The sequence below is a fragment of the Camelus ferus genome, chromosome 12 (assembly GCF_009834535.1).
Source record: "Camelus ferus isolate YT-003-E chromosome 12, BCGSAC_Cfer_1.0, whole genome shotgun sequence".
In the NCBI taxonomy this organism is placed as follows: domain Eukaryota; kingdom Metazoa; phylum Chordata; class Mammalia; order Artiodactyla; family Camelidae; genus Camelus; species Camelus ferus.
The window spans coordinates 3,518,080-3,540,220 of record NC_045707.1 but is presented as its reverse complement, the minus strand read 5'-3'; the positions used below and the strand labels follow the sequence as shown (position 1 = coordinate 3,540,220).

The window sequence follows — 22,141 nt, the reverse complement described above, 5'->3', positions numbered from 1 at the left end:
AGGTCCCACCCTTCACTTTATAAATAAGGGAGCAGGCTTGTGCAAGCTCAAGTGACATGTAAATCAGTGACAGTCAAGCCTGGAAGGGTCACGGCATCTCCCCACCCAGCTTCTGTAGGCCTGTCCCGCTGCCCCTCAGCCAGTTCTTGGCTGGGCATGTGAGGCCAGCAGGGCAGACGTTCACAGCAGCACCCAGGTGTGAAGGATGCCTGAAATGGAGGGGCGGGGTCCGCAGCATCTCACCTGAGCTCCCGGAGGGCAAGGACCTGCCTTCCTCCCTCTCTCTACAGAGAGGGACTGCAGCCTCCTGGCATCAGCCAACGTAAGTTCAGATCCTGCCTCAGGTGATCACACTTTCTCGGTGTGTGCCCTTGTGTAGGTTAACATCGCCTTCCTGATCCTCATTCCCCAAGGAGTAAAGTGGGCTGAGTAATACAAGCTTGCTGGAGTTTCTGCAGGACTGAAACGAACCGGTATATAAAGACTCAGTGAGGCATAAAGTGCTGTTGAGCTAAGGTACCGCTGCACTCAGAGAATACTCTGGAACTGAGGTGGATCATTTCACAAAGCGGGTGGGCCCAGTTCCAGGGAAAGCAGGCTCAGGCAGAGGCTCCTCCTCCCGCCCCTCCCTGGACACAGACTTGAACCCACACAGACACTCCCACTCGCACTTTATTAAGTACGGGCGGACTGGTTACAACAGAGGTGGAGGTGGCGGGGAAGGCCCTGCCCCCACTCCCACTGTCACTGTCACACAATAAATAAATAGCTAGGGGTGGGCTCGGGGGAGAGGTGGCATGGCAAATACTGACGGCACAGAGGGAGCATGAAGGCCCCCTTCCCAAGCTGTGGCCACCATCAACACTGGTCTGCTACCATGATCAGGGAGGGGTGGGGCTCTCAGCTACAGAAGCCCCCAGAAGCCACTAAGTGGCCCCTTTGTAGTAGAGGGGTGTCTTCAGCACGTGGACCCTTATTTATGGATAGAAATCTAGACCCCTGGCTGGTCTAGTCAGATTCAGGTTGTCAAGAGGCCACTGTCTCTGACTTCTGGATTGTTCTAGTCAGGATCTAAGAGACCAATGGGTCATTATAAATGGTGTCCTGACTGGTCTACTCAGGACCTAGGGACATGAAAGGGTCATTGTCACTTAGGCTCCCAACTGGTCCGCTCAGGACCCAGTATCAATGAGTCACTATCACTTAGCCTTCTGATTGGTCCACTCAGGGCTCAGGGTAATAATAATTTATGGTTACCTAGACTTCTGATTGGTCAACAGGGACCCAAGGCCAGGGCCCAGGAGCAGGCAGAGCTCTGGAGACCCCCGGGAGGAGGTAGGGGACTAAGTGCTCAGAGTTGGGGGAAATCAGTGGGCAACAGGGCCCAGATTTAAACCAGGGGAGTTCACAGGGCAGGAAATAAGGCCACCTGGCTGGGTCAGGCCAGGGCGAACCAGTCAGGGAGAGGGGGCAACTTCTGGGACAGCAGAGTGCCCAGCCACTGCTGGGAGGGGGTGCGAGGGCCCCGAACCTTCCCTGGGTCCCAGCCCCACCAGGGCAGAAACTGGGGCCAGGGAGCTGGTATGCTTAATGCAGCCCATGGCCCATCACCTCCAGCTGTGGGATCAGGGTGAGGGAGGGTTGTGGCTGTGGCTGCAGGTTGGTGGGCTCAGTCCTCCAACCCCTCCATCAAGTCCGCGATGCTCTCCACATAGTAATGGGGCACAAGGTCGTGCTGGCCAGCCGCCAGGTAGCCCTGGGCCTCCTCCAGGCGGGAGACACCTGTGAGCGTGAGCACGGTGGTCATGCCACAGCGGTGGCCGAAGAGGATGTCGGTCTCCAGGCGGTCGCCCACCATAAGCATGCGGCTGGGGTCCACACTGAAGTGCTCCGTGATGCACTCGAACATGTAAGGGCTGGGCTTGCCCACCACCAGGGCCTGGCGTCCTGAGGCTGTCTCTACAGCAGCAGCCAGGCTCCCGGTGCCTGCAGGGACATGGAGACTCCGTCAGTAGAGGTGGGTGGCAGGGAAAGCATCCAGGCCCTGAAACTGGAATTCCCACAGAGGCAGCTTGGCTCAGAGGTCAAATGATTGAACTGAGTCAAAAGGCCGCCTGCTTCCACATTTCAGTGTTGGGGTTGAGTCTGCAACCATCTGTCTGCATTCACATCCCATCTCCACCTTTCTTGGATAGGCTACTTAATAACCTCCCTGTGCCTCAGTTTTCCCATCTCTAATGTGGGGATATCCACGGCACTACCTCATGTGGGTATTTTAAGGCCTGGATGAGCCACTGCATGTAACTGGGCCTGGCTCGGTCAGTCCTGCCTGAGGTTCACTGCTCTACCCCGGCAGCCATATGCCTTTGGGCAAGCCAACCTCTCTGAGTTTCGTGGACTCACTGGAAAGGGGGATCCAGGCAAGGCCTACCTTCAGAGAGGTGCTGTGGGCATCACAGGGGCAAGTGCTTTGGAAACGGAAAAGCATGTAACAAGCAGCAGTTGTGGTTACTGCTACAAGAATGTGCGTTCTTGGCCTTGGAAACTGGCACAGCCCTTTTGGAATACAGCAGGGCACAGAAATGTTCGCACCTCTGACCCTGTCAGCCTCCACTGGGAAAGTGATCACAAGGCGAGAATTCAAACTGGAGACAAAAAGCTACATGCTTGAAGATGTCCGTGGCCGCAGTAACTATAATAAGCAAAATTGTGGAACTGCACCCAAGGGTTTAACAATAGGAGGATTGTTTAGAAGAGGACAGTTCTGATTCCCAGCTCAGTACCATCCTGCCCCACACAATAAGTCCACTGTGCCCGTCCCAGAGGCACATCCTTGTGCCAGAACGTCCTACCGTCACACTGATGTCCCTGAATAAATGATGATGATAATCACAATTTACTAAGCACGTTCTGAAGTGCCAGGGGCTGTGTGCGTGCTCATAAATGCCCATTTTACAGATGAGACAGCTGATGCTCAGTGTTGTTAAGTAACTTGTCCAGGGTTGCACAGCTTAATAAGCGGCAAATAAAAGGTATGCATTCAGGCAGATCTAATCCAGACATGTGCGGGGCCAGCTTGTACTGGCTTAGGAGTACTGAATGCTTCATTTTCAGGAATTCTGTGAGCTGGTGGTTAAGCAAAGCCACTATTAAAAGTTAACTTACACGAACTGACAATCGAATGAAATATGTTTAAAACAAAGGTAATAAATTCTCAGAACTCATCACTTCCTATTTTACCATTATTTATGCTCTTGAGGTTATTTACATCCATAATGATGGAAATATTACAGAATGGCGTGTACATACCTTCCCATCCCCATGATGGGAAGTGACTTCACATTGGGAGCCTGAAACCGGCCTTAGGGGAGTATTTACACCACTGAAATTGGCAACTGGTACAAATCAAGGCTCTTCCAGTTCTTAAATATTTATCAGTACTCCACTGGTCTGACCCCAAACTCTCTGGGCCTCCTTCTCACAAATGACACTTGGCTTGATTAAGCCAAAGGCACAGGGGATGTGCAGACAGCAAGAATCCTTTGCCCGCAGCTCCCAGAGGAGGAGAAACATACCAAGGATCAGGGCAGAGCCAGCCCAGAGCAATCCTGCTGGGAAGGTCTCCCTGACCTCTGACCTAGAACTTGCCAGACTGTTTTCCTGAGAACTGGGTCGGGAAGAAGAACCATTTGCTCTGTTAGAAATTCCTTCCAGGATGGGAAGGGTTCAAGTCCAAAGCAATTTTCTTGGCTCAAGAATGGTAGCTCTGTCAGCAGTTTCCTTTCCCACCAGGATAGAGCTCATCACTCTTGGTCCCTATGTCCTACCTCACTCACTCAGCCAGGATTTACTGAGGCCCAGTTATATGCCAGGCACCGTGCTAGGCACTGGGGATAGAGCAATGAATGAAACAAAGATCCGTACCCTGGGGGAGCAAGCATCCAAGCAGGGGAGTCTATGAACATAACTCTGTCCTCAGACCACTGCATCCCACTCCTCTCAACATCCTGTCATGCAAGGCTGGCATATGTTTCGCTGGTGACGTATTCCTAAGACAGCAGGCATTTCTATTTGCCAGCTCAAGTGGCTGCCACATGGTAACAAGGTAAACACACAATTTAAGAGACCCATAGGGACAGTGGGGGGGGGGAACTGGGGTGAGAGATTTGCATTTTTTTCAGATTTTATGCATACTGGGGCCTTTATTAATATTTTTATTCCACTTTCAGAGCTGTATGATTCAGTTGTGCACAAACGGGACAGCAGCGCTGTATTTGTTAAGCTCTGCCTCCCCCTCTTGGCTGTGGGAGTGACCAGCAGAGCTGGTGGGCACAGCCAGGTGGGTGCTGAGACCCAAGGGGCAGGCATGGAGAGGGCCTGGTCTCTCCCGAGCTCCTCCACACTATTCTTCCTGAGCCCCTAGGAGAGCTTCTTAACCCACAGCCTTAATCTGAGCTTTGAGGCCTCCGGAGAACCTCACTTTTCATAGCATGGCCTAGGGCAGGCAGGAGCTCCTGCAGCTGGGAGCCCTGAGCAATGCCCCTACCTTGGATTTATGGCGAAACTGAGACTGAAGTGGTCATGCAGCAAGTATGTCTGCAGTAAAGCTAAGACAGGCCTAGAACAATAAGATTCCCAGCCTGGAACTGGTTCTGCCATGGCCCAAGACCTGTTCCACCCCTAGTGCCCTGTCCTGCAAGATGCCTCCTCCAGGAAGCCTTCCTAGATGATCTCAGACCTAGGCCCTCCTTGAGGCCCCATCATAACAATGTGTCTACTCCTCAATCAATTCCATCCTGCCCTCCCAGGATCTGGTTATCAATTGAGTCGGTAGCCTAGCAGGGAGGGAGTGATGGAGTTCTGTCTCTGCCCTCAGCCTATTGACTAGCTGTCCACACACACTACTGTCAGTTACCCTCTACTACCATCTGCTCTTGTCTAACTTGAACCCTTCAAGATGTAGGAGCCTCACTTGCTCCTGCCTCCTCTGCAGACGTGAATACCCAGATACCCACTGTCTACCAGCAGCGAAGAGGGCCTTGGATGGAGAGGGTGGGGTTTATGGGTTGGGGGTCAGATGGCCTCAAGAGCCACGTTCAGTTCCTCTTGATCGTGGGCAGCTCACTTCCTCTCTCAGCCTGTTTCTTTAACTGAGAAATGGGACAGTAACTTCCATCTCCAGAGTAATTTTGAAACTAAATAACAGACACTAAGGTGCTTCATAAATCTCTGTAACATGAGAAAGCTCAGATACAACTTACATCATCTGAGACCCAGGCACTCACCCTGGTCACTCTCTCCTCATCGAAACTAGCACGGTTAGTATTCCCATTTTAAACCCAGGGCAGAGATGCTCCAAGGTTATGTAACTTAGCGAGATTACAGAGCCCTGGAGCTGGAACTGGAACTCAGGTCAAACTCCACCCACCTCCTGTGTGCCCTGCTCCCCGCACACCTGCCTTCAACCTGCCACTGGAAATGCTGTTCCAACCCTCCAACAGGGGGACAATCCTTCCAGGCTTTGTCCCCAACTCTCCGACCTCACCGCTATGGCAGGTGGGGCAAAATGACAGTAGTCCTTGAGGCAGGTTCAGGAAGGCTAGGGTTGCAAGTCCAGTCCCTGGATTCCACCTGCAACTCCCTGAGCCACAATGGGCCTCAGTTTCCTCATCTGTCAAATAGTCCCCACTGCCGCCCCTCAACAGGGTGGCGACTACAAGAATTACCATGAGAAGACACAAAAGCATCCTGGGCTCTTGATGGATGGGGACCTCCCTACATCCGTCCTGTTCCCCACCTGTCACCTGGAGGCGCCCTTTCCCTGTCCCGCACCCCCAGGCATGGAGGCGACAGCGCAGGCCGCCCCCCAGCTCAGTTTCCACTCCAGTCCCGTGCTCACCGGGGGTCCGGCTGCCGTCGCTGAGTGGGTGCCACGGGTCGCGGTCGGTGGCTACCAGCAGGCAGTCGGGGTCGCGCAAGTGCGCGCAGGCCTCGCTCAGCTTGGCGAAGGAGAAGTGCTCGTCGTAGCCCACCAGCACGGCGCGCACGCGCGGGGCCGCGCCCGGGTCCTCGCCAGGGTCCCCCGCCAGGCGCAGACCCGCTGCACGCAGCTCGGCCTGCAGCCCCTCTCCTCCCAGCACGAACACCGCGCCCTGCGCGTCTGGCGGCCCAAGCAGGCGCTGGCGCAGCAAGCGCGCGGCGCACACGGCCGAGCTGAAGAGCTGCTCGGTGCGCAGTCCACCGAAGCCGAGGCGCGCGAAGCGGAGAGCCAGCTCGGGCCGCGTGCGCCGGCTGTTGTTGCTCACGAATAGCGCCGCCTTGCCAGCCCGCGCCAGCCGCTCCAGCAGCTCCGGGGCGCCCGGCACGGCGCGCTCGCCGTTCCACAGCACCCCGTCACAGTCGAACAAGATCCCCTGCGCCCGGCCCAGCACGTCGCGCAGGGCCGCGCCGCACAGCCGCTCGCAGCGCGCCATGCAGCCTACTGGCTGCCCGCACGCCCGCGCCGCGCCGCTCTCTTTCCGCGGGCACGGCGCGCTCTCCCGCAGCCGTTCGGGCCCCGGCACTTGCCAATCGGCGCGCCGGAAGGGCCAGGGGGCGGGGTCATGCCTGGCCCGCGGCCAGTTGGGGCGAGAGTCTCGGGGAGGAGCGCTAACCAAGCCCGGAGAAAAGGGCAGAATCGCGGCCGCCACAGAGGGAAAGGCCCCGCCCCTTAGCTCTGCTGGGCCAGTCGCCACGGAGCTTTAGCCCCAACTAGCCTCTTGCAGGGGTGGGAGGCTGGGAGACTGACGCTCTTTTGGGCCAATAAGGAGTTTCGAATCGAAAACATAGCGCGAATAGTCGCCCTGCGTTCCTCAGCCAATCAAAAGCTTAAGGTAGCTGGTTGCTGGGAGGAAAACAGATACTAGAGGAGATGTCATGTTTGGGTAAAATCTCTTTGCCCTTTGAACCGCGGATGCTCCAGTTCCTAGAGAGAGGTCCTGAGAAGCGTGACGGGGAGAGAGGCTCATGGTGTCCTCTCGGATGCTGGAGCCCCTGGCCTAGACCAGTAGTTCTCCACCCTTGCTGTGCAGTAGGGTTCCCTGGGGAACGGATTTTTTTTTTTTAGATAAAATTTACATAAAATAGGATGCGTAGATCTTAAACATACAATTCAATTACTTTTGATAAACGTGTTTTAAAAATACCGAAGTGCGGCAGGACCCCGGAGATTCTAATTTAATTGTTTTGGGTGAGCCCTGGCATTTTTGGATTTCTTTGTGTTTTAATTACCAAGAAATTCTACTGTGAGGCCAGAACTGAGAGGCACTGGGCTAGAGGCAGCCTGTCCCCTGAGGACTCTTGAGAGAGGAGACAGAGCAGCAGTGGCCAGTTGCCCAGGGCAGTGATGGATCTGGCTACCTAGGTCCCCACTTGGGGAGGGATGTGTCACAATTCTGTGCTTGTCTCTCAACCTCTGAGACCCTGAAGACCTGTCTGACTCCCCAGGAGCAACTGGAGCTTCGAAGACCTGGGAAAAGCCACACCCTGTCAGTCAGTCTCTCGGGCTATTTTCTCTTCTCCAGTGCCCTGGGTTTTGTTCCTGGCCTTTGCATAAGTTGTCTCCTTGGCTTGTAATGTTCTTTCTTCCCTTTTTTTTCACCTGGCCAGCTCCTGAAAGACTCCTTTTTTAAGGAGGTCCTGAGGATTGAACTCAGGACCTTGTGCATGCTAAGCATGCATTCTACCATTTGAGCTATACCCTCCCTCCTTTCCCCCCAGGAAGCCTTCTTGATGGCCACCCTCCATAGACACACACACACACACACACACACACACACACACACACACACACACAACGCTTCCATGGTGGAAGTTGTTAAACGGTTTCACAGGTGAGGAAATGGAAACTCCAAGAAGTTAAAGAAACTGCTCAGGATGTGAGGGCCAAGTCCAGGCTCTGGAATCAGGCAGACCTGGGCCAGGTCCATGACTCACTTGCCATGTGACCTTGGTAGGTCACTTTCTGAGCCTCAGTCTCCTCACCTCTAAGAGGTAATGGGATTTACTCCCCGGGAAGAGGATTAAATGGAATTTATGCAGGGAAAAGCATAGTGTTGAAGTACAGAGTAGGCACTGAAAATGTTGGCTGTTATAATTTCAGACAGGAAAAAGAAAGGAGGCAAAGAATAGGTAATTTTTTCTCCTTTATGAAAGTGGCTTCTTTATTTCAAGGACAGAAAATAAAACTATCATTTGGGCAGCTGCTCCAGTTTTGTCCAAAATAATTTATTTACCAGCCTTACAAAAAAATATATTGGCAAGAGAAAAATTAAAGTCCTGTAGGAGTAGGTGAGCCTCTCCTTCCTTCCAGCGGCTCCCCTGGGACCCTGCCAGGGAGTGGGGAGTTGGCTGAGGGGACCCCCAAACCCAGAGTGGATCCAAGAGGACAAAGTCTAGAAGCGGAGGACTGTTCTGAGTCCCCCTTGCCATGGGGGCCGACCCAGCGGGCACCGAGGCACTTGTAGGCAAAGGCTGGAGGCCCCCCACCCCCTTGGGAGGGGTGAGGGCTGTGTCCTGGGAGGACAAGGTGGGGAGGAAGGGATGCTGAGGGCTGTGAGGGAGGAGCTGCCAGCTCAGTCGGTCTCTGAGGCAAGGTTCCTGGGCCGGGGCTGAGGGGGGATGACTGGGGGAGTGGGGGCCCTGCCTACTGCCTCAGGGGCCCCTCCCTCCTCTGTGGCAGCCCCCAGGTCCACATCTGCAGGCATGCTCAGAGAGACTCCGCTGGGGGAGGCTGGACCTGGGGAGGCTGGGCTGGGGGAGGCTAGTGAGGGCCGGCTCTGGCGCCGGGCAGGCTGGGGGGCAGTGGGGGGTAATGGAGGCGGCACCGTGGGGGCCCGGAGGTTGCTGCCAACCAGACGGCGGGGCAGAGCCCGGGGGGTCACAGGGCTGCCAGAGCCAGGGGGTGGGGCTGAGGCTGGAGGGGTGCAGCGGGTGCTGGAGACATGGGGGGGCGGCATGGTGGGCCTGGCTGGCGCTGGGCGTTTGGCTGTGGAGGAAGGAAAGGGTTAATTAGGCATCCACACTGCCTGTGGCAAATCCCCAAGCTCCATGCCACCTCATCTTGGTATCTGCTGTTCCCTCTGCAGGGAACAGTTTCCCTGCTGGATTCTCACCATTCGGGCCTCTGTCCACTGCTCTCCACCCTCTGAGCTACAGGACCCCTCCTCAGCCCTGCCCCAGTTCCTGTCATATTTTCCAGTCATCTTTTCTTCTTGGGACTTCTTCAGCTCTGAAATGATCTTGTCAATTTTAATTTTGCTGGACTATTGATTGTCTACCCGAGTAGAATGTAAACAAAGTGAGGCCATCGTATGTGCAGCTGGCCGGCACAGCAGCGTGGCGGGCATGGAGTAGTTCAGTACATATTTGTTGAATAAAGAAATGAGTTCCCCCTGACACCTGGGTCCTGCTCACCTCCTCTCAGAAGCCTACCAGAAACTCCCCCAGTCCAGCGTTCAGATCCCCCTGCAGAGTCCAACCTGGGGAGGCAGCCGACAGGCGGGGTGGGGCCAGGACATCTGGACTCTGGTCCTAGCTCTGCCTCTACCCACTGGGGGGACTTGAGCCCCTGTGGTCTCAGTTTCCTAACCAGTGAGATGGGATGCAGCCTTGACTTCCTAGGGCTGACAAGAGGACCAGTGCAGGTGATGCTGTGACAGCCGTTTGACTTGTGCTCCAGTGAGCAAACATCCTGCTTGCCCCCCACCCAGGAAAGGTGGCTAGAAGCCCCACCTGTAGGAAGGCCCTTGCGTGACCTCCCAGCATGTGGTGGTCCAGAGGCCCGTGCCGCTGTCCTTTCTATTCCCAGATCTACCCTATATACCCAGGTGGAAAAGTCTAGAGCCTCCTGGGCTGGGCATCCCAAGTGTCCTAGTTGCCCTGGAAGACTCTCCACCTGAACCTGCCTGGCTTTAGGCTACCTCAACAGCTGAGTGCACCAAAGAGGCTCAGAAGGAGGCCGCTTGACCACCACCACCACCACCACCGCCACCACCACTCTCCTTCACAGCCCTTTGGAGACCCCATCTTCCTTCTTTACTCTATGATCTCTGGGCTTCTGGAGGGACTGGACTCCACTGCCACTAATGCTTGCGACTGCTGACCTTTATTGAGCATGGACTGTGTGCTGGCTATGGGCCAGGCGGCACCGTTTCATTCTCCAAATAGCCCTCCATGGTAGTTGCAGTTACTGTCCCATTACACAGAGGAGGCAGCTGAGGTGCAGACAGGTGAAGTCACCTGTCCAAGGTCACAGAGCTGGAATCTGAGCCCAGAGCATCAGGCAGCAAACCTGGGTTCTTAGCTACCTGGATTCCTGGCTTCCCTCGGCTGTCCGAAAACATGGGAAACGGCCCGCCCCCTCTCCCTGCCCACCCTCTTGCACCCCCGTTCCTCCCACAGCCAACTCACTCTTCCGAGCTGTGTCCTCTGCTGGGGCTCCTGCCTCCGGGGGGCTCCTACTGAACTTGGGGGAGGCTGGTCTGAGGGGTGTCTCGGACTCTGCCCTGAGAAGGAAGAGGAGGGTCAAGGTCAGCCCTGGCCATCTCCCAGAGGTCTCCTGGAGTTGTGGGGAGGCTCCCAGCCAACAGGCTGAATTTGGATCTTCCCAGGACTTGTCCCCACCTCTACCACCTTGTGGCCGGGCCTGGGATCTGTCCCTAGGCTGGGCCTCCCTGAAGAGATGCTTCTGGTGTTGGCCAGAGTTTGCATCCATTGAGGCCTGGCTGCTGTGTGGCACTGAGACAGGGTCCGTGGTCCCCTATGTGGCCAGGATAGGGGGTAGAACGTTGGAGCTCCCCTCTGCCTCAGCTCTCAGGGTCTACATGATCTTTATGGGATGTTCCGGCCACGAGAGAAGCCAGAGACCAGACAAGAAGCAGAGGAGGAGGCCATGGCTCATCTCTGGCTCTGCTCCATTGGCTGGTCCTCAGGGAGGCCGTTCCTGACCCCATGGCTCATGCAGCTCCCTGCTCCATCTCCCCGTGTAGCACACATCACCGCCTGATGTTAGATCGTGCCTCTATTCATGCTGGTTGATTCTCTCTCCCCACCCCGTGGAATGCAAGTTCTAAGGGTTGTATTCGTCTGTGTTACTCATTTGAGGAAATTCATTTTTGGGCCCCAGCAGTCTGTGATAACTGAACAATCCCCACTTGGTTGGGGGCAACATGGTAGCACACAGCCCCTCCGATGTAAAGCATCAAAGAGAGGACTGGAAAGTACAGTATTTACAAATTCCAAAATGACCAGCTCCTTAGTTTCCTAAATCTTAGGGCCTGAAACAATGCCTGGCACATAGTAGGTGCACAGCAAAGAGCCATGTAACCCCGCAGGGAACACAGCAGTGGCTGAGAGGAGTATGTCTGTTTCCACCCCACCCACTCCAAACTGGGAAACCTAGCATTTGGGATGAAAATACAGTAATTGTTTTTCCTAAAATTCTGTTGGACGCCCTGGGAGATGGTGCCTCAGGCTGGGCATTGTGGGGCCATTCATACGTCAGTCCTTACCTTTCCTTGGCAGCCACTGGGACCGGGGTCGGAGCTGGAGATGGGACAACGGCTGGGGTGGGCATGGCAACTGCTGGAAGCTCCTCAGAAGCCGGCCTGTCACTGACCTTGTCCTGGGGAGCAGGCACTGAGAACAAGCCTGACACGTTGAAGTTGATATCTGCGGATAGAAAGGAGCAGGTCGTAACTTGCAGAACTTCCGCCAACCTTATCCCGCTCAGCCCATGATGGGACCATTTTTCCTTTCCCCTGATGCTATCTGGACTGTGTTTTGCCTTCTCACTCCCACGTGGGCCTCACAACAATCCCACGAAGCAGGCATGTTCACCCCCATTTTACAGATGAGAAACTGAGGCTCAGAGTGGAGGGGGCTGCCAGGGACTAAAGTCTGGATGCCACCAAACTCGGCAGATGAGGGCACAGGATTCACAAAGGCGGGAGCTTTACCTCCAGGGAAGAGGGTGTCTGCGTTCTGTATCAGAGCCTCGACCACGCCCACCACCTGGATGGACGACACTGAGGCTGCATCCAGCTGGGCTGGGTCCCTGGGACAAAAAGAGAGCAAAAGTGAGTCATCATTTAGCAAGGTCTAGTGGCCCCAACTCTGGCCCTGTGCTGCGTACATCAATCACATCAAGTCCTGTTCTCAAAACACTCCCAGACCACCAGTGTATGGCAAATGTATCAGTCACACGCCAAATTTTCCCCTTCCTTCACCCACAACAGACATCACCAGACAGTCATGGCGCCACTGTCCTCATGGATCTTGGATCTAAGCAGCCTCAGCAACTAACTGCACTCAGCAAATGAACGAATTCTTTTTGCCTTCCCAGCTGGGTGAATAACAACCCCTCACGTTCCACAGTACTTTACAGTTTACAAAACATTTCTCCATTCATTATCTCATCTAATTCCCAAAGCACAGATCCTCAACATTTGTATAATTTCTTTCCAATTTACAGATGAAGGGCCACAGTGCCTTCCTAAGGCCCATCTCTAGAAGGTGCAGGGGTGGGGCTAGAACCAGATCTCTGGGCTCCCAGCGCCCAGCAACAGACTGCCAAGCACCCCATTACTACCATTACCCAGAATGCCTATCTCCAAAGCCCTGTGGGGTCTGTGATCCCTTCGGGCTGTTCCTCACAGCATCCTTGACAAAACGAGCTGCTCAACCCACTCCAAGGATGGGGAACCTGAGGCCCAGCGGGGAATAAGCAGCAGATGTTTGGGTGGGGTGGGCTGGGGCTGTCCCCTTCCCCCAACCCGTGCGCCTCACCCTTCCTTCTCAGGGGGCCACAGCAGGTTGGGCCCCAGGACAATGGCGATGTTGCTGGGTGTCATCCTGTTCACCTCCTGCTCCTCTGCCAGCTGTGCCAGGAACTTCATCAGGTACCTGGTGGGGGTGGGAGGGGGCCTTAAGCCAGGGGCGGGGCATCTGGGGCCACAAACACCCATGGATGCCTCCAAAACCCGAGACTTTCCCAGCCGGGGGTTTCCAAAGAGTGGCACAGATCCCACAAAGGATGTGTTTTGAAGTTTAACAGTTACATTAGTTGACCGACTGAGCATCACGTACGTGTCAGGCACTAAGTTGAGAACCTCCTGGACACTCTACGGAGTAGGGGCTGTCATGCTCCATGTCTTCCACATGAGGGTGCTGAGGCACAGAGAGGTTAAATTGCTGGCCCAGGAGCACAGCAGAGGCTGAGGTGGGATTTGAAGCCAGGTGGTATGGCTTCAAGGTTCAAGGTATGTGTTTAGTCCAGTGTCTCGCATAAATATGGCTACTACGTCAAAGCTGTGTTTTCAGATATATTGCTTAGGATAAGGGGGCAGGACTCAAACCCAGGGCCCTGAAATGCCAGCTGGGCCCTGGCTTCGGGGAGGCCATTGGGATGGGCCGGGGGCTCACCTGAGGTTACTGAAGTTCTCGCGGGGCAGGCGGCTGCATACCTCCTGGAGGGCCTCCAGCCGGGCTCCTGGCTCCTTCAGGCTGGGAAGGGGAGAGGTCTGGTGAGCCAGCCCAGAGAGGCCCCCTCGGCAGCCTTGTCCTCCCCTGCACCGGCCCCCATCCTCACCTGGCTGCCCTCATCCAATCGTCATAGAGGTCAAAAGTCATCAGTGGCTCTGGCAGCTCCCGCAGATAGGACTTGAGGGCACCTGGAGTGGTGGTGGGGGCTCAGACTAAGCCCACCAAGTCCCCACCGCTACCCCCAGGACCTGGCTCTCTCCATGTTAGAAACCTCCAGCCCTTGTTTACACTAACGTGTCTAGGTCTGATCATTTCTTTGGGCCACAGACTCTTGAGAAAATGATGGAACTTAGTGATCTTGTCCCTCAAAAAATGTACACACATTCCAGGGGGATCATCATGGACCTCATGTTAAGCGCCCCTACATCTCCTCGGATGTCTTCTCAACAGATTATCAGGCCTTAAGCCAAATGTATCATGGATCATTCCAGGCAGCTTCAGGGAAGGGAACGGGGGAAGGCCCTCCACCCAGGGCTCCTCGGAGCAGGCACCTGCCACGGCGTGGGGGTCCGAGCAGAACTCCTGCAGGCTGCGGGGGTCCAAGGCCATCGTCTGCTTGAGGCGTTTCAGCACGGAGGCTCCAGCAGCCAGACGGAAGAGGCCCTGAGGCAGGAGAGGGGGCAAGCGGGGGTCACGGAGGGCTGGGCAGGGCTGGACACCCTGGCTGGGAGGCCCTGGCTCACTCCCATCCTGGGGTAGGCCTTGGGGGCCCCACTGGTTTGGTGGGCTGAGTGGACATCACTATGTCTGTGGTTCCTCTCAACTCTCAAGGTCTAGGATTCTGAGCAAAGTGCAAAGTTTGGGAGGAGCTAGGAAAAGTTATGGGGAGACAAGAGTCTGGTTGGGAGCAGAAAAAAGACAGGAGGCCCAGCAGGTCTGTCGGGAAGCAGAAGATCCTCTTAGAGTGTGATCCACCTCCTAAGGGTCTGTCTTCAGGAAAGCAGCGATGTACTAGCTTGACCGAGTGCAAAGGACGGGTGAGGGCAGCGAGTGGTAGTGACTCACGTGGAGTCCTGGCTTCACTGCCACCTTGTAACCTGCCGCTGGGCACATCTACCTGTTGGCCTGTCTCCCCCTTGCAAAATGGTGCTAATGAGGGCTCCCTCCAAGGGCTACTGGGATAACCCAATGGAGCAAGGAATGCAAAGGGCTTACAGCACAGTGCCTGGCCCATACGAGCATCACTAAGTGGGAGGTGGTGTCAACTCAGCAGCAGGAGGCCATGCCTTCTCCTGGGACCTGTGTGCTAATGGTGGGATCCCAGGCCCCCGCACCAGCAAGCTGTGGGACTGAGTGAGGGCCCTGATGCTCCTTCCCCACCCGCCCCAGCGAGCCCCACCTCTTCCTTCATGCCCTCAGAAAGCAGCATCACAACGCAGGCCTCGATGGGCAGGGCGATGTCCCGGCCTAGCTCTTGCAGGTGGGTTCCCAGAGACACCCCGTACACCCTGGAGAAGGGGGCGGCCGTCATCGAGGGGGAGGGGTCTGCAGGGACGAGACAGATCAGCGGCCTAGGGTCCTCCCACCCCTGAGCATCCAGGTCAGGGCAGATGGGGCACCCTGAGATGTTCTCAAGGGGCTACCACCTGCCAACTGACCATCCATGCCAAACATCCTGAAATCATCCAACATCCCTAATCCACTCACCTCCACTGCCTCCACCCTTGTCCAGGCCACCGTCACCTCCCTTCTGCCTCCTAACAGGTCTCTTGACCCTAGTCCTGCCCCTTCATTCCATCCTCCAAGCTGCAGCCAGAGCAACCTCTCCATCTCAAATCTAACTGTCCTCCTCTGCTCAGAACTCATCCATGTATCCTTATTGCCCTTCAGGATGGAGTGCAAGGTTCTTAACGTGCCCCAAGCAGGGTGGGGGTCAGGGGTGTGGGTTGAGGCCCACCTGTGTCCCCACCTGCTTGGCTGTGGTTCTCCCTCAGCTCAGCGAGGGCCGTGTCCAGAGAGCTCAGAGACTTGCGATGGTAATCAGCCTGAATCTCCATGAGCTGTGGGGACGAGGGGACACCCCCAAGGGAAGAGAGGGAAGCTGAGCCTCCCCCAGGGTAACAAATGCAGACCCCTCCCTCCCACCATCTCGCAGGGGGTCTCAGTGGCCCCTGAGCTCTGGGTAGCTGGAGCCTGGTCTTGGACTCACATGGATGAAGTAGTTGGCATATGTGTCCTCCTTGGTGGTGAAGTGGTACAGGTCGGCCAAGTACTCGTCCTTGGGGACAGAGAGGGTTTATACCATTGAGGCTGGGGCCCAGCAGGGAAGCTTGGAGGGGTGAGTGACTTGCCCAAGCTGTATGGGGAGGGTCGCAGACAGCTCTCCTCTCTCTGCCAAGGTTGGCTCTTGGGGCCAGCCCACAGGGGCCCCTTCAAGCCCTTGAGAGGCTTTTACAGCTTCTAGTCCTCTTCTCTGTGTCCACATAACCTTGGCACAGTGCCTTGTGTTACTCGCTGCTCATTCACTCACTCACTCACTTTGCAAACACACCGAGATTCTGGTGAACAGGCCCTTCCAGCTGTTGTGCGACTGGTATAAACAGAGGCTACAAGGTAATGCCTAGTATGCACTTTGGTGCCTGACTGCCTGGGTTCAAATCCCAGCTCTGCTGCTTTCTAGCTCTGTGGCCTGGGGCAAGTCCTGTCTCCTCTCTGAGCTCTGGTTTCCTCCTCTGCGAAACGGGGACAGTACCCACCCCGGCCACCCCCGCACATCCAGAAAGCCCCATATGCCCTCACCTTGCACTGCTCCACCTTCCTCTTCAGCTCCTCCTCCTCCTCCTTCAGCGTCTCCACCTTGTTGGCCGTGGTGGTGTGACTGTAACTGCCGGGGCCGCCACCCAGGCCCTGACTGCTGCCTGAGTTCTTAGCTGCCTGACTGAGCCTGGGGACGATCCCAAGGTGGGGTGGTCACTGTTCCCATAGCATGTCCAGAGCCAAGTGCCCCTCCATATACCTGACCACATAGCATTCTGGGATTTACAGATGCAAATCCCAGAGCTGCGCTGGCCTTGGGCCTCTGCAGGGTCTGCGCAGAGTGCTCTGGGTCGCCCCCTGGTGGCGAGCTTGATGATCATAGCCACACACCTCCAGAGTAGAGGGTGGGGCTGTCCTACCATCCAGGGATCTTGGAGGATGGTTTATGGCTATCCTAGGCTTTGGTGATACCCCCACCTGCACAAACACATGTACAGACGCGCACAGAGGCCCCCTCACATGTGCCGTCACATGTTCCTAACGTCTGGGTGTGGCACAAGAACACACACTGTTCTCAGTGGGCCCTGCAGTGTCCTCCTCATGGAGGAAGGGCCTAAGTTCTGTGGCCACATCCATGGGCTGGCATGAACCCCACCTGAAGGCTGTGGCTCCCACCTGCTCTTAAGCGTGTTCCAGTCAGACACCAGTTTCTGCAAGCTTTTCTTGTGCTTAAGGATGGCTGGCAGTTCCTCCTGGGGGTGGGCAGAGGAGGGTTCAGTGGGCTGTGGAGGTAGGAGCTAGAGGTTGGGGAAGCTAGGGGCGGGGCTGAGTCACCTCACTCAGCCTGCTGAGCGGCTGCAGGACATCCCTCTCCAGGGTCATCTCAAACTCAGCCAGGATGCGGGCCAGCTGGTTCTGAATGGCACAGCTCATCTCCAAGGCCTTCCTGTGGACACAGCACCCAGTGGGCCCAGGCTCCCACAGCCCCTCACCCCCATCTGGAAAGACTCAGGCCTCCTCTCTCCCTCCTGTCCCTCTATCTCTCCTTCATCTTCACTGAGCCCCACACCCTCCTCCCAAGTCTGGCTGCCCTCACTGACCAGGGCACTCTCCCCAGACTGGTTATCTTTCCCCAGTGAACTGGACCCCCTCTCAGCCCAGATCCCTCCTTGGCATCTCCAGGTGAGGGCCAAGCCCCCAGTTCGTGCTCACCCCATGCTGGAATCGGGGTCCAGCTCCTTGAAGCTCTCGGCCATCGTGGTGGACAGAGCCATGAGGGGAAGCTTCTTCTGCAGGGAGGGGCAGGGCTGGCTGTGAGCATGTGTGTGCTCGCCCCCTGGGCTCCCTCCACCCTACTTGAGCACATGGCAAGTCCCTTGGGGGCAGTACCTCACCAAGGCACTGGGCATGGACAGGGAAGGTGGGAACCCAGGGGGCTGCAGTCACAGGTGGGAGTGGAAGCAGGATGATGACAAGGTACATGGAGGTGACATCTCCTTGTGACCATGTACAGAGCCCATATCCACCTGGGGTCCCTTTTCTCCCTCCCAGAAGCCACTGGATTGGGCAGGAAGGAATGACCAAGTCCCATCACTGAACGGAAAACTCAAAACAGAGGGTGCGGCTTGCCTAAGTTCACACAGTTAAGAAAGTGGAGAAGCCAGGAACACCACCTCGGAGAGGGCTCTTTCCTCTGCTTCAGAGCGTATGTGACTGACTGAGCCCCCAAACAACTCAAAACCAACCACGGCTCCCTATTGCTCTGGTCAAGTTCAATTATCATCTGATCACAAATATGCCTCCCCATTCCTACCTAGCCTAATGGAGAGCATCAGCTTTGGTCAGAGAGACCAGGGTTCAAATCTTAGTTTTGCCACTTACTAGCTGTGTGACCTTGAGTGAGTCACTTTACCTCTCTGCTTCCATTTCCTCCTCTGTACACAGTGCTATTAAAGGCAGCCTCCTCCTACGGTTATTTTCAGCATTAAGTGAAGCAATGCTTTGACATATCTTAGCAACAGACTAGCAGTAATCAACCCATAAATACTGGCTGTTGATTAATACCAGTGAGTAACACTCAAAATCCACCTCAAATGCCACTTCCTTCAGGAAGCCCTCACAGGCTGCCCAGTTAAGAGCACCTGCTCTGGGTGCTGATTGGACAGAGAGGTTCAGGTGCTGTCAGAGGCCTGGCTTTGGCTCAGAGGATTGGCGCAGAGGGGGCGGGGTCAAGAAGGGGATGGGGAAGAAATAGGATCTAATGAGTGGGGTGCCCGAGGGGCCTTAGGACAAAGCAGTCTCCACTCCCTTGATTCCAGAGATGCATACTGGCGGGGAGACCCCAGCTGTGACCTCGCTGCCCCATTGGACAGAGGTGTCCTGCCCAGGCTCCTCCTCCCTGGGACCCCCACTCACCACCCGCTTGTCCATGTCTGCCCCGCTCTGGCCCTGCAGACAGGCCTGCAGTCGTTTGTGGACATTGTGGGCTGCTCGCTTGGCTGGCTCCAGCCTCTGCTCCACCTGGGAGGGGGTCCGGGGGTTATGGATCATGGGAGGTGGTTGTTCCCCACTCCCCAGTTTTCCCCCAGAGCAGGAACTACCTTTCTCTTTCCTACTCCTGGGGACCCCATGGCCAACAGCATGAGAATGACTCAACTCAGGTCCCCAGCTGGCATCCCTGCCCGGCCCTCTGCTGACAGCTTGCACAGGACGCCTGCACAGGCCTGCCCTGCCACCCACTATTGGCCCAGGCATGTACCTGCTGCAGGTCCTCACCCAGGAACTCAGCAGTCTCCGGGGTGCTGTGGGGGGAGAGAGAGCTTCTGCTGAGCCGACCCAGGTTAGAAAACCCCCGGCCTCCTCCGGCCCCCCCAAAACAGGGCACCTGAACCCCAGTTGCTTCCAGTGCCCCTCCCGATCAGGCCGCCCTGGGTGGCCCGCCTGCCTCATCCCAGTCGGAACACATTCCACGGGGGCGGGAATAGGATGCAGGCTTTTTCCTCCTCCACCCAGGGCTGTGTCCTGAGAGGGCGGACAAAACCAAAGAGGGTACTGGGGGAGCCTCTCTATTCTGCTGATCAGGGCAGCGGAGACCCCGGGCTGGCCCCAAGAACAGGAAGTGTGTGAACTCGGACTCCTGGGCTGTCAGTCACACAGGACTCTGGACTGTAGTGATGGGCAGGTCCTGGGCCTCCACCGGGGGACATGTGGGGACACTGAGGCCTGGAGCAAGGTGGCCTGACTACCCAGGCTAACACAGGTGTCTGCGCCAATGTGAGACTAGAACAGGTCTGTGGACACTCAGTCCCTTCCCCTGGGCCCAGAGAATGAGAAACTCCCACTGCAGGGGGAAGAGATGACAGGCCCTGGGAGCTCCACAGATTTCTGACCTCCACGCCACCAGCTCAGGAGCTGTGGTAGGAACAGGGGGACCTGAGGATGTTTCTACCTGAGGCTGGGAAAAGCAGAAGCAAGATAGAGAAGCAGGAGGCCTCTGGGCTGGGGGGTGGGTGGGGTGGGAAGAGGCACCAGGCAGACAGAGGCAGGCCCCTCCTTCCACCTCTGACGGGACCCTGTCTCTTCCGCTCCCCTAAGGTCTGGGCTGCTGGTCACCCCTCCCCCTCAGGCAACCAGATAACAGTCCCCATTGTACAGAGGGGACAAGTGAGGCCAGGGAGGACCATCTATTTAGAGGCTCATGGAGACAGAGAAGACCCAGCATCTTTGATCCTCCACTCGCCCTCCAATTGGGGGTGGGGGTGCCCCTTCCCCCAAAGGCCAGTGCCTACCCTTCCTGCTCTGGCTGGGAGGTGAGGGTGGCATTTAGAAGGGAGGAAGAGAAGTGGCCAGTCAGAAGGTGGCTGTCCAGCTGTCCCCTACCTCCCCCCACTTTTACCTCCCCTAGGGTCCTACGGGGGGTGAGCCGGGGGCTGGAAGGGAGGGGGCTGCCTCTTACCGTCCCAAGCTGCCCGTGTGGGCCAGCTGCCGCATGCGATGCAGCTGCCTCTTCATCATCTTGGGGGCGGGCTGGGGGCTGCGGGGTCACGGTGGGGGTCGAGGGCCCAGCCCCCGGCCCAGCCTGCCTCTGCCCGCGGCGCCTCTCTCGCCCCGGATGGGTGGGCGGCGCTCTCCGCTTCCTGGGCCAGCCGCGCTCTCGCTCGCTGCTCGCTCTCTCCTCCCCCGCTGGCGACTCCGCCCCCGGCCCCCAGGTCACTCCACTCTCCAAGTTTGTTTTCTCACTCTTTCGCGTCTTCCGGAGGCCCCCCAAGGGCCCCTCGCCGGTCCTGGCGAGTGTGGGTCCGCCGGCCGCCGGGCGGCCCACAGGTTGTGTGCGCGGCTCCTCCTCCCCTGCTCCGCCCCGCTCAGCCCCGGTGGCGGGAAGCAGGTAAGCCGCTCCTGACAGCGCGCCTGCACCGCTTCCTGGGTTCCTGCTCCACCCGCCCGGCCTGCAGGCCCTGGGTATAAATAACCTTGGCACCCTCTTAAAGCGGAAACAAGGTTCCATGCTTAGGAGGCAGAGGCCAAGGACAGGCCCAACTGGGTCTCCCAAAGGACGCTGTCCTAGACCCCTTCCCCCACAGGACCTCTTGGCCACCTTAAGCTAAAAGTCATCCCCATCTCCCCGCAGGAAGATTGGCTGAAAGCTTTGGCTTCCTGGGGCCACCCGGTGCCCTTGGACAAGTCCCTGCAACTCTGGACTCACTGTCCCTGGTGGCCTGCTAGCTCAGCTGTCCTGACCCTGCCCACCTGGAAGAGCAGACAAGGTACCCTGTCTGCTTCTCCAGCACCCATGCTCCTGCTCCCATCACCCCTTTCACGGGGGTGCCCACCACCCTCCAGCCCCAGGGAGCCCTCCCAGAGCACTTCCCTGACACCCTGCTCTCTCCCAGCCCAACACCGAGTTTCCTCTGTCAAGTCCCTTCTCCTGGCAGACTTCCCCAGTCCCTGCCCTAACTTCTTGTAAGGCAATGATGTGGGTGCTGTGCTGACCCCCCTAAACTCAGCAGTAGTTATTTCTTTGGCCCTCGGTCGGAAACAGAGTTGGACATAGAGCAGATGCTCCGTGACTGCGAGTTAATGAGATGAGAGCCTTTGGGAAACCGTAGGCTCTCTTTACTCTGAACCCCTACACCCCTTGGGCATCAGGAGCCCCAGGGCTGGGGGAAGAGTGAGGGGATTGGAGGAGAGTCCTGGCACACCAACTGCCCTTGCCTTGTTGGAGTTTCAATTCAGTTTGAAGATTACTTGAGCACCTAGTGTGTGTGAGGGGCAGGGGAGACAGAATGGGCACTCATGAGGGAAGGACCTCTAGCATCTCAGTGTGCCCAGCGCCCAGCATGGAGCGTGGCACAGTGGGCACACTGGCTACCCCTCCACTCTCCAAAAGGAGAAACAGGCAGACCCCGGCGGGGTGGGGAGGGGCTGCAAAGGGAACCCTCCTCCATATGCTACTATTTGAGCCACCTGAGTGGGGAATCCTAGCCGGAACTTGGGAAGCGCCTGGATCAAAGGCTCAGGCCAGGATGAGAGGATTGATCCTAGGCCAGGTTCCCTCCCTTCTTCCAACTGGAAGGCCCCTGGAGTAGGGGGCGGGGCTTGGGAAATCTCTCCGCCGAAGGAGGCACCTGAATCCAGTGTAGACCCAGCTTGTTAAAATGTAGGGCAGGGCTTTGCAATGTCTGGGTTCTATCCTTGGCCTCTACCTCACTGGACAGATCCCAGAACTTCGTGGTGTCTTATTTCCCCCATCTCCGCAATGGGCAGAACCTACTGTGTGCAGAATCAAGAAACTGAAGACTCCCAAGCCGGTGACGACACCAGGTGCCACTGTCTTGCCATCTGGGAAATGTCCAGGCTACATGCT

The 22,141-nt window shown here is 56.7% G+C and overlaps 1 protein-coding gene across 8 annotated transcripts; it reads right to left on the bottom strand.

Annotated features, from left to right (window-relative positions):
- Positions 1-654: 654 nt before the first annotated feature.
- Positions 655-20,696, bottom strand: LOC102516989 (pyridoxal phosphate phosphatase). Of its 8 annotated transcripts, none has more exons than XM_032492197.1 (18): positions 20,234-20,692; positions 19,037-19,079; positions 18,694-18,798; positions 17,491-17,567; positions 17,113-17,224; positions 16,954-17,030; positions 16,321-16,465; positions 15,731-15,799; positions 15,491-15,581; positions 14,921-15,066; positions 14,073-14,184; positions 13,628-13,709; positions 13,462-13,542; positions 12,826-12,942; positions 11,997-12,094; positions 11,550-11,709; positions 10,450-10,544; positions 655-1,986 (listed from the first exon to the last, which is right to left on the bottom strand). In XM_032492197.1, the coding sequence occupies exons 1-18, from the start codon at positions 20,290-20,292 to the stop codon at positions 1,670-1,672; spliced, it is 1,986 nt and encodes a 661-aa protein (XP_032348088.1). In that variant the 5' UTR covers positions 20,293-20,692; the 3' UTR covers positions 655-1,669. The 8 variants fall into 8 exon arrangements, with proteins under 8 accessions (XP_032348088.1, XP_032348086.1, XP_032348087.1 ...); XM_032492196.1 differs by lacking the exon at positions 655-1,986 and adding an exon at positions 8,174-8,366 and having other exon boundaries at positions 10,439-10,544; positions 20,234-20,696; XM_032492198.1 differs by lacking the exon at positions 655-1,986 and adding an exon at positions 8,174-8,366 and having other exon boundaries at positions 20,234-20,696.
- Between the last annotated feature and the right edge of the window lie 1,445 nt (positions 20,697-22,141).

Bases quoted from the DNA above. Each gene is read 5' to 3' on its own strand.
- LOC102516989 (XM_032492191.1), bottom strand. From the start codon at position 20,292: ATGATGAAGAGGCAGCTGCATCGCATGCGGCAGCTGGCCCACACGGGC. The intron at 15,582-15,730 runs GTGAGTCCAAGA...TCGTCCCCACAG, and splicing joins ATGCCAACTACTTCATCCAT to CTCATGGAGATTCAGGCTGA. The intron at 15,067-15,478 runs GTGGGCCTCAAC...TCGTCCCTGCAG, and splicing joins CCAAGCAGGTGGGGACACAG to ACCCCTCCCCCTCGATGACG.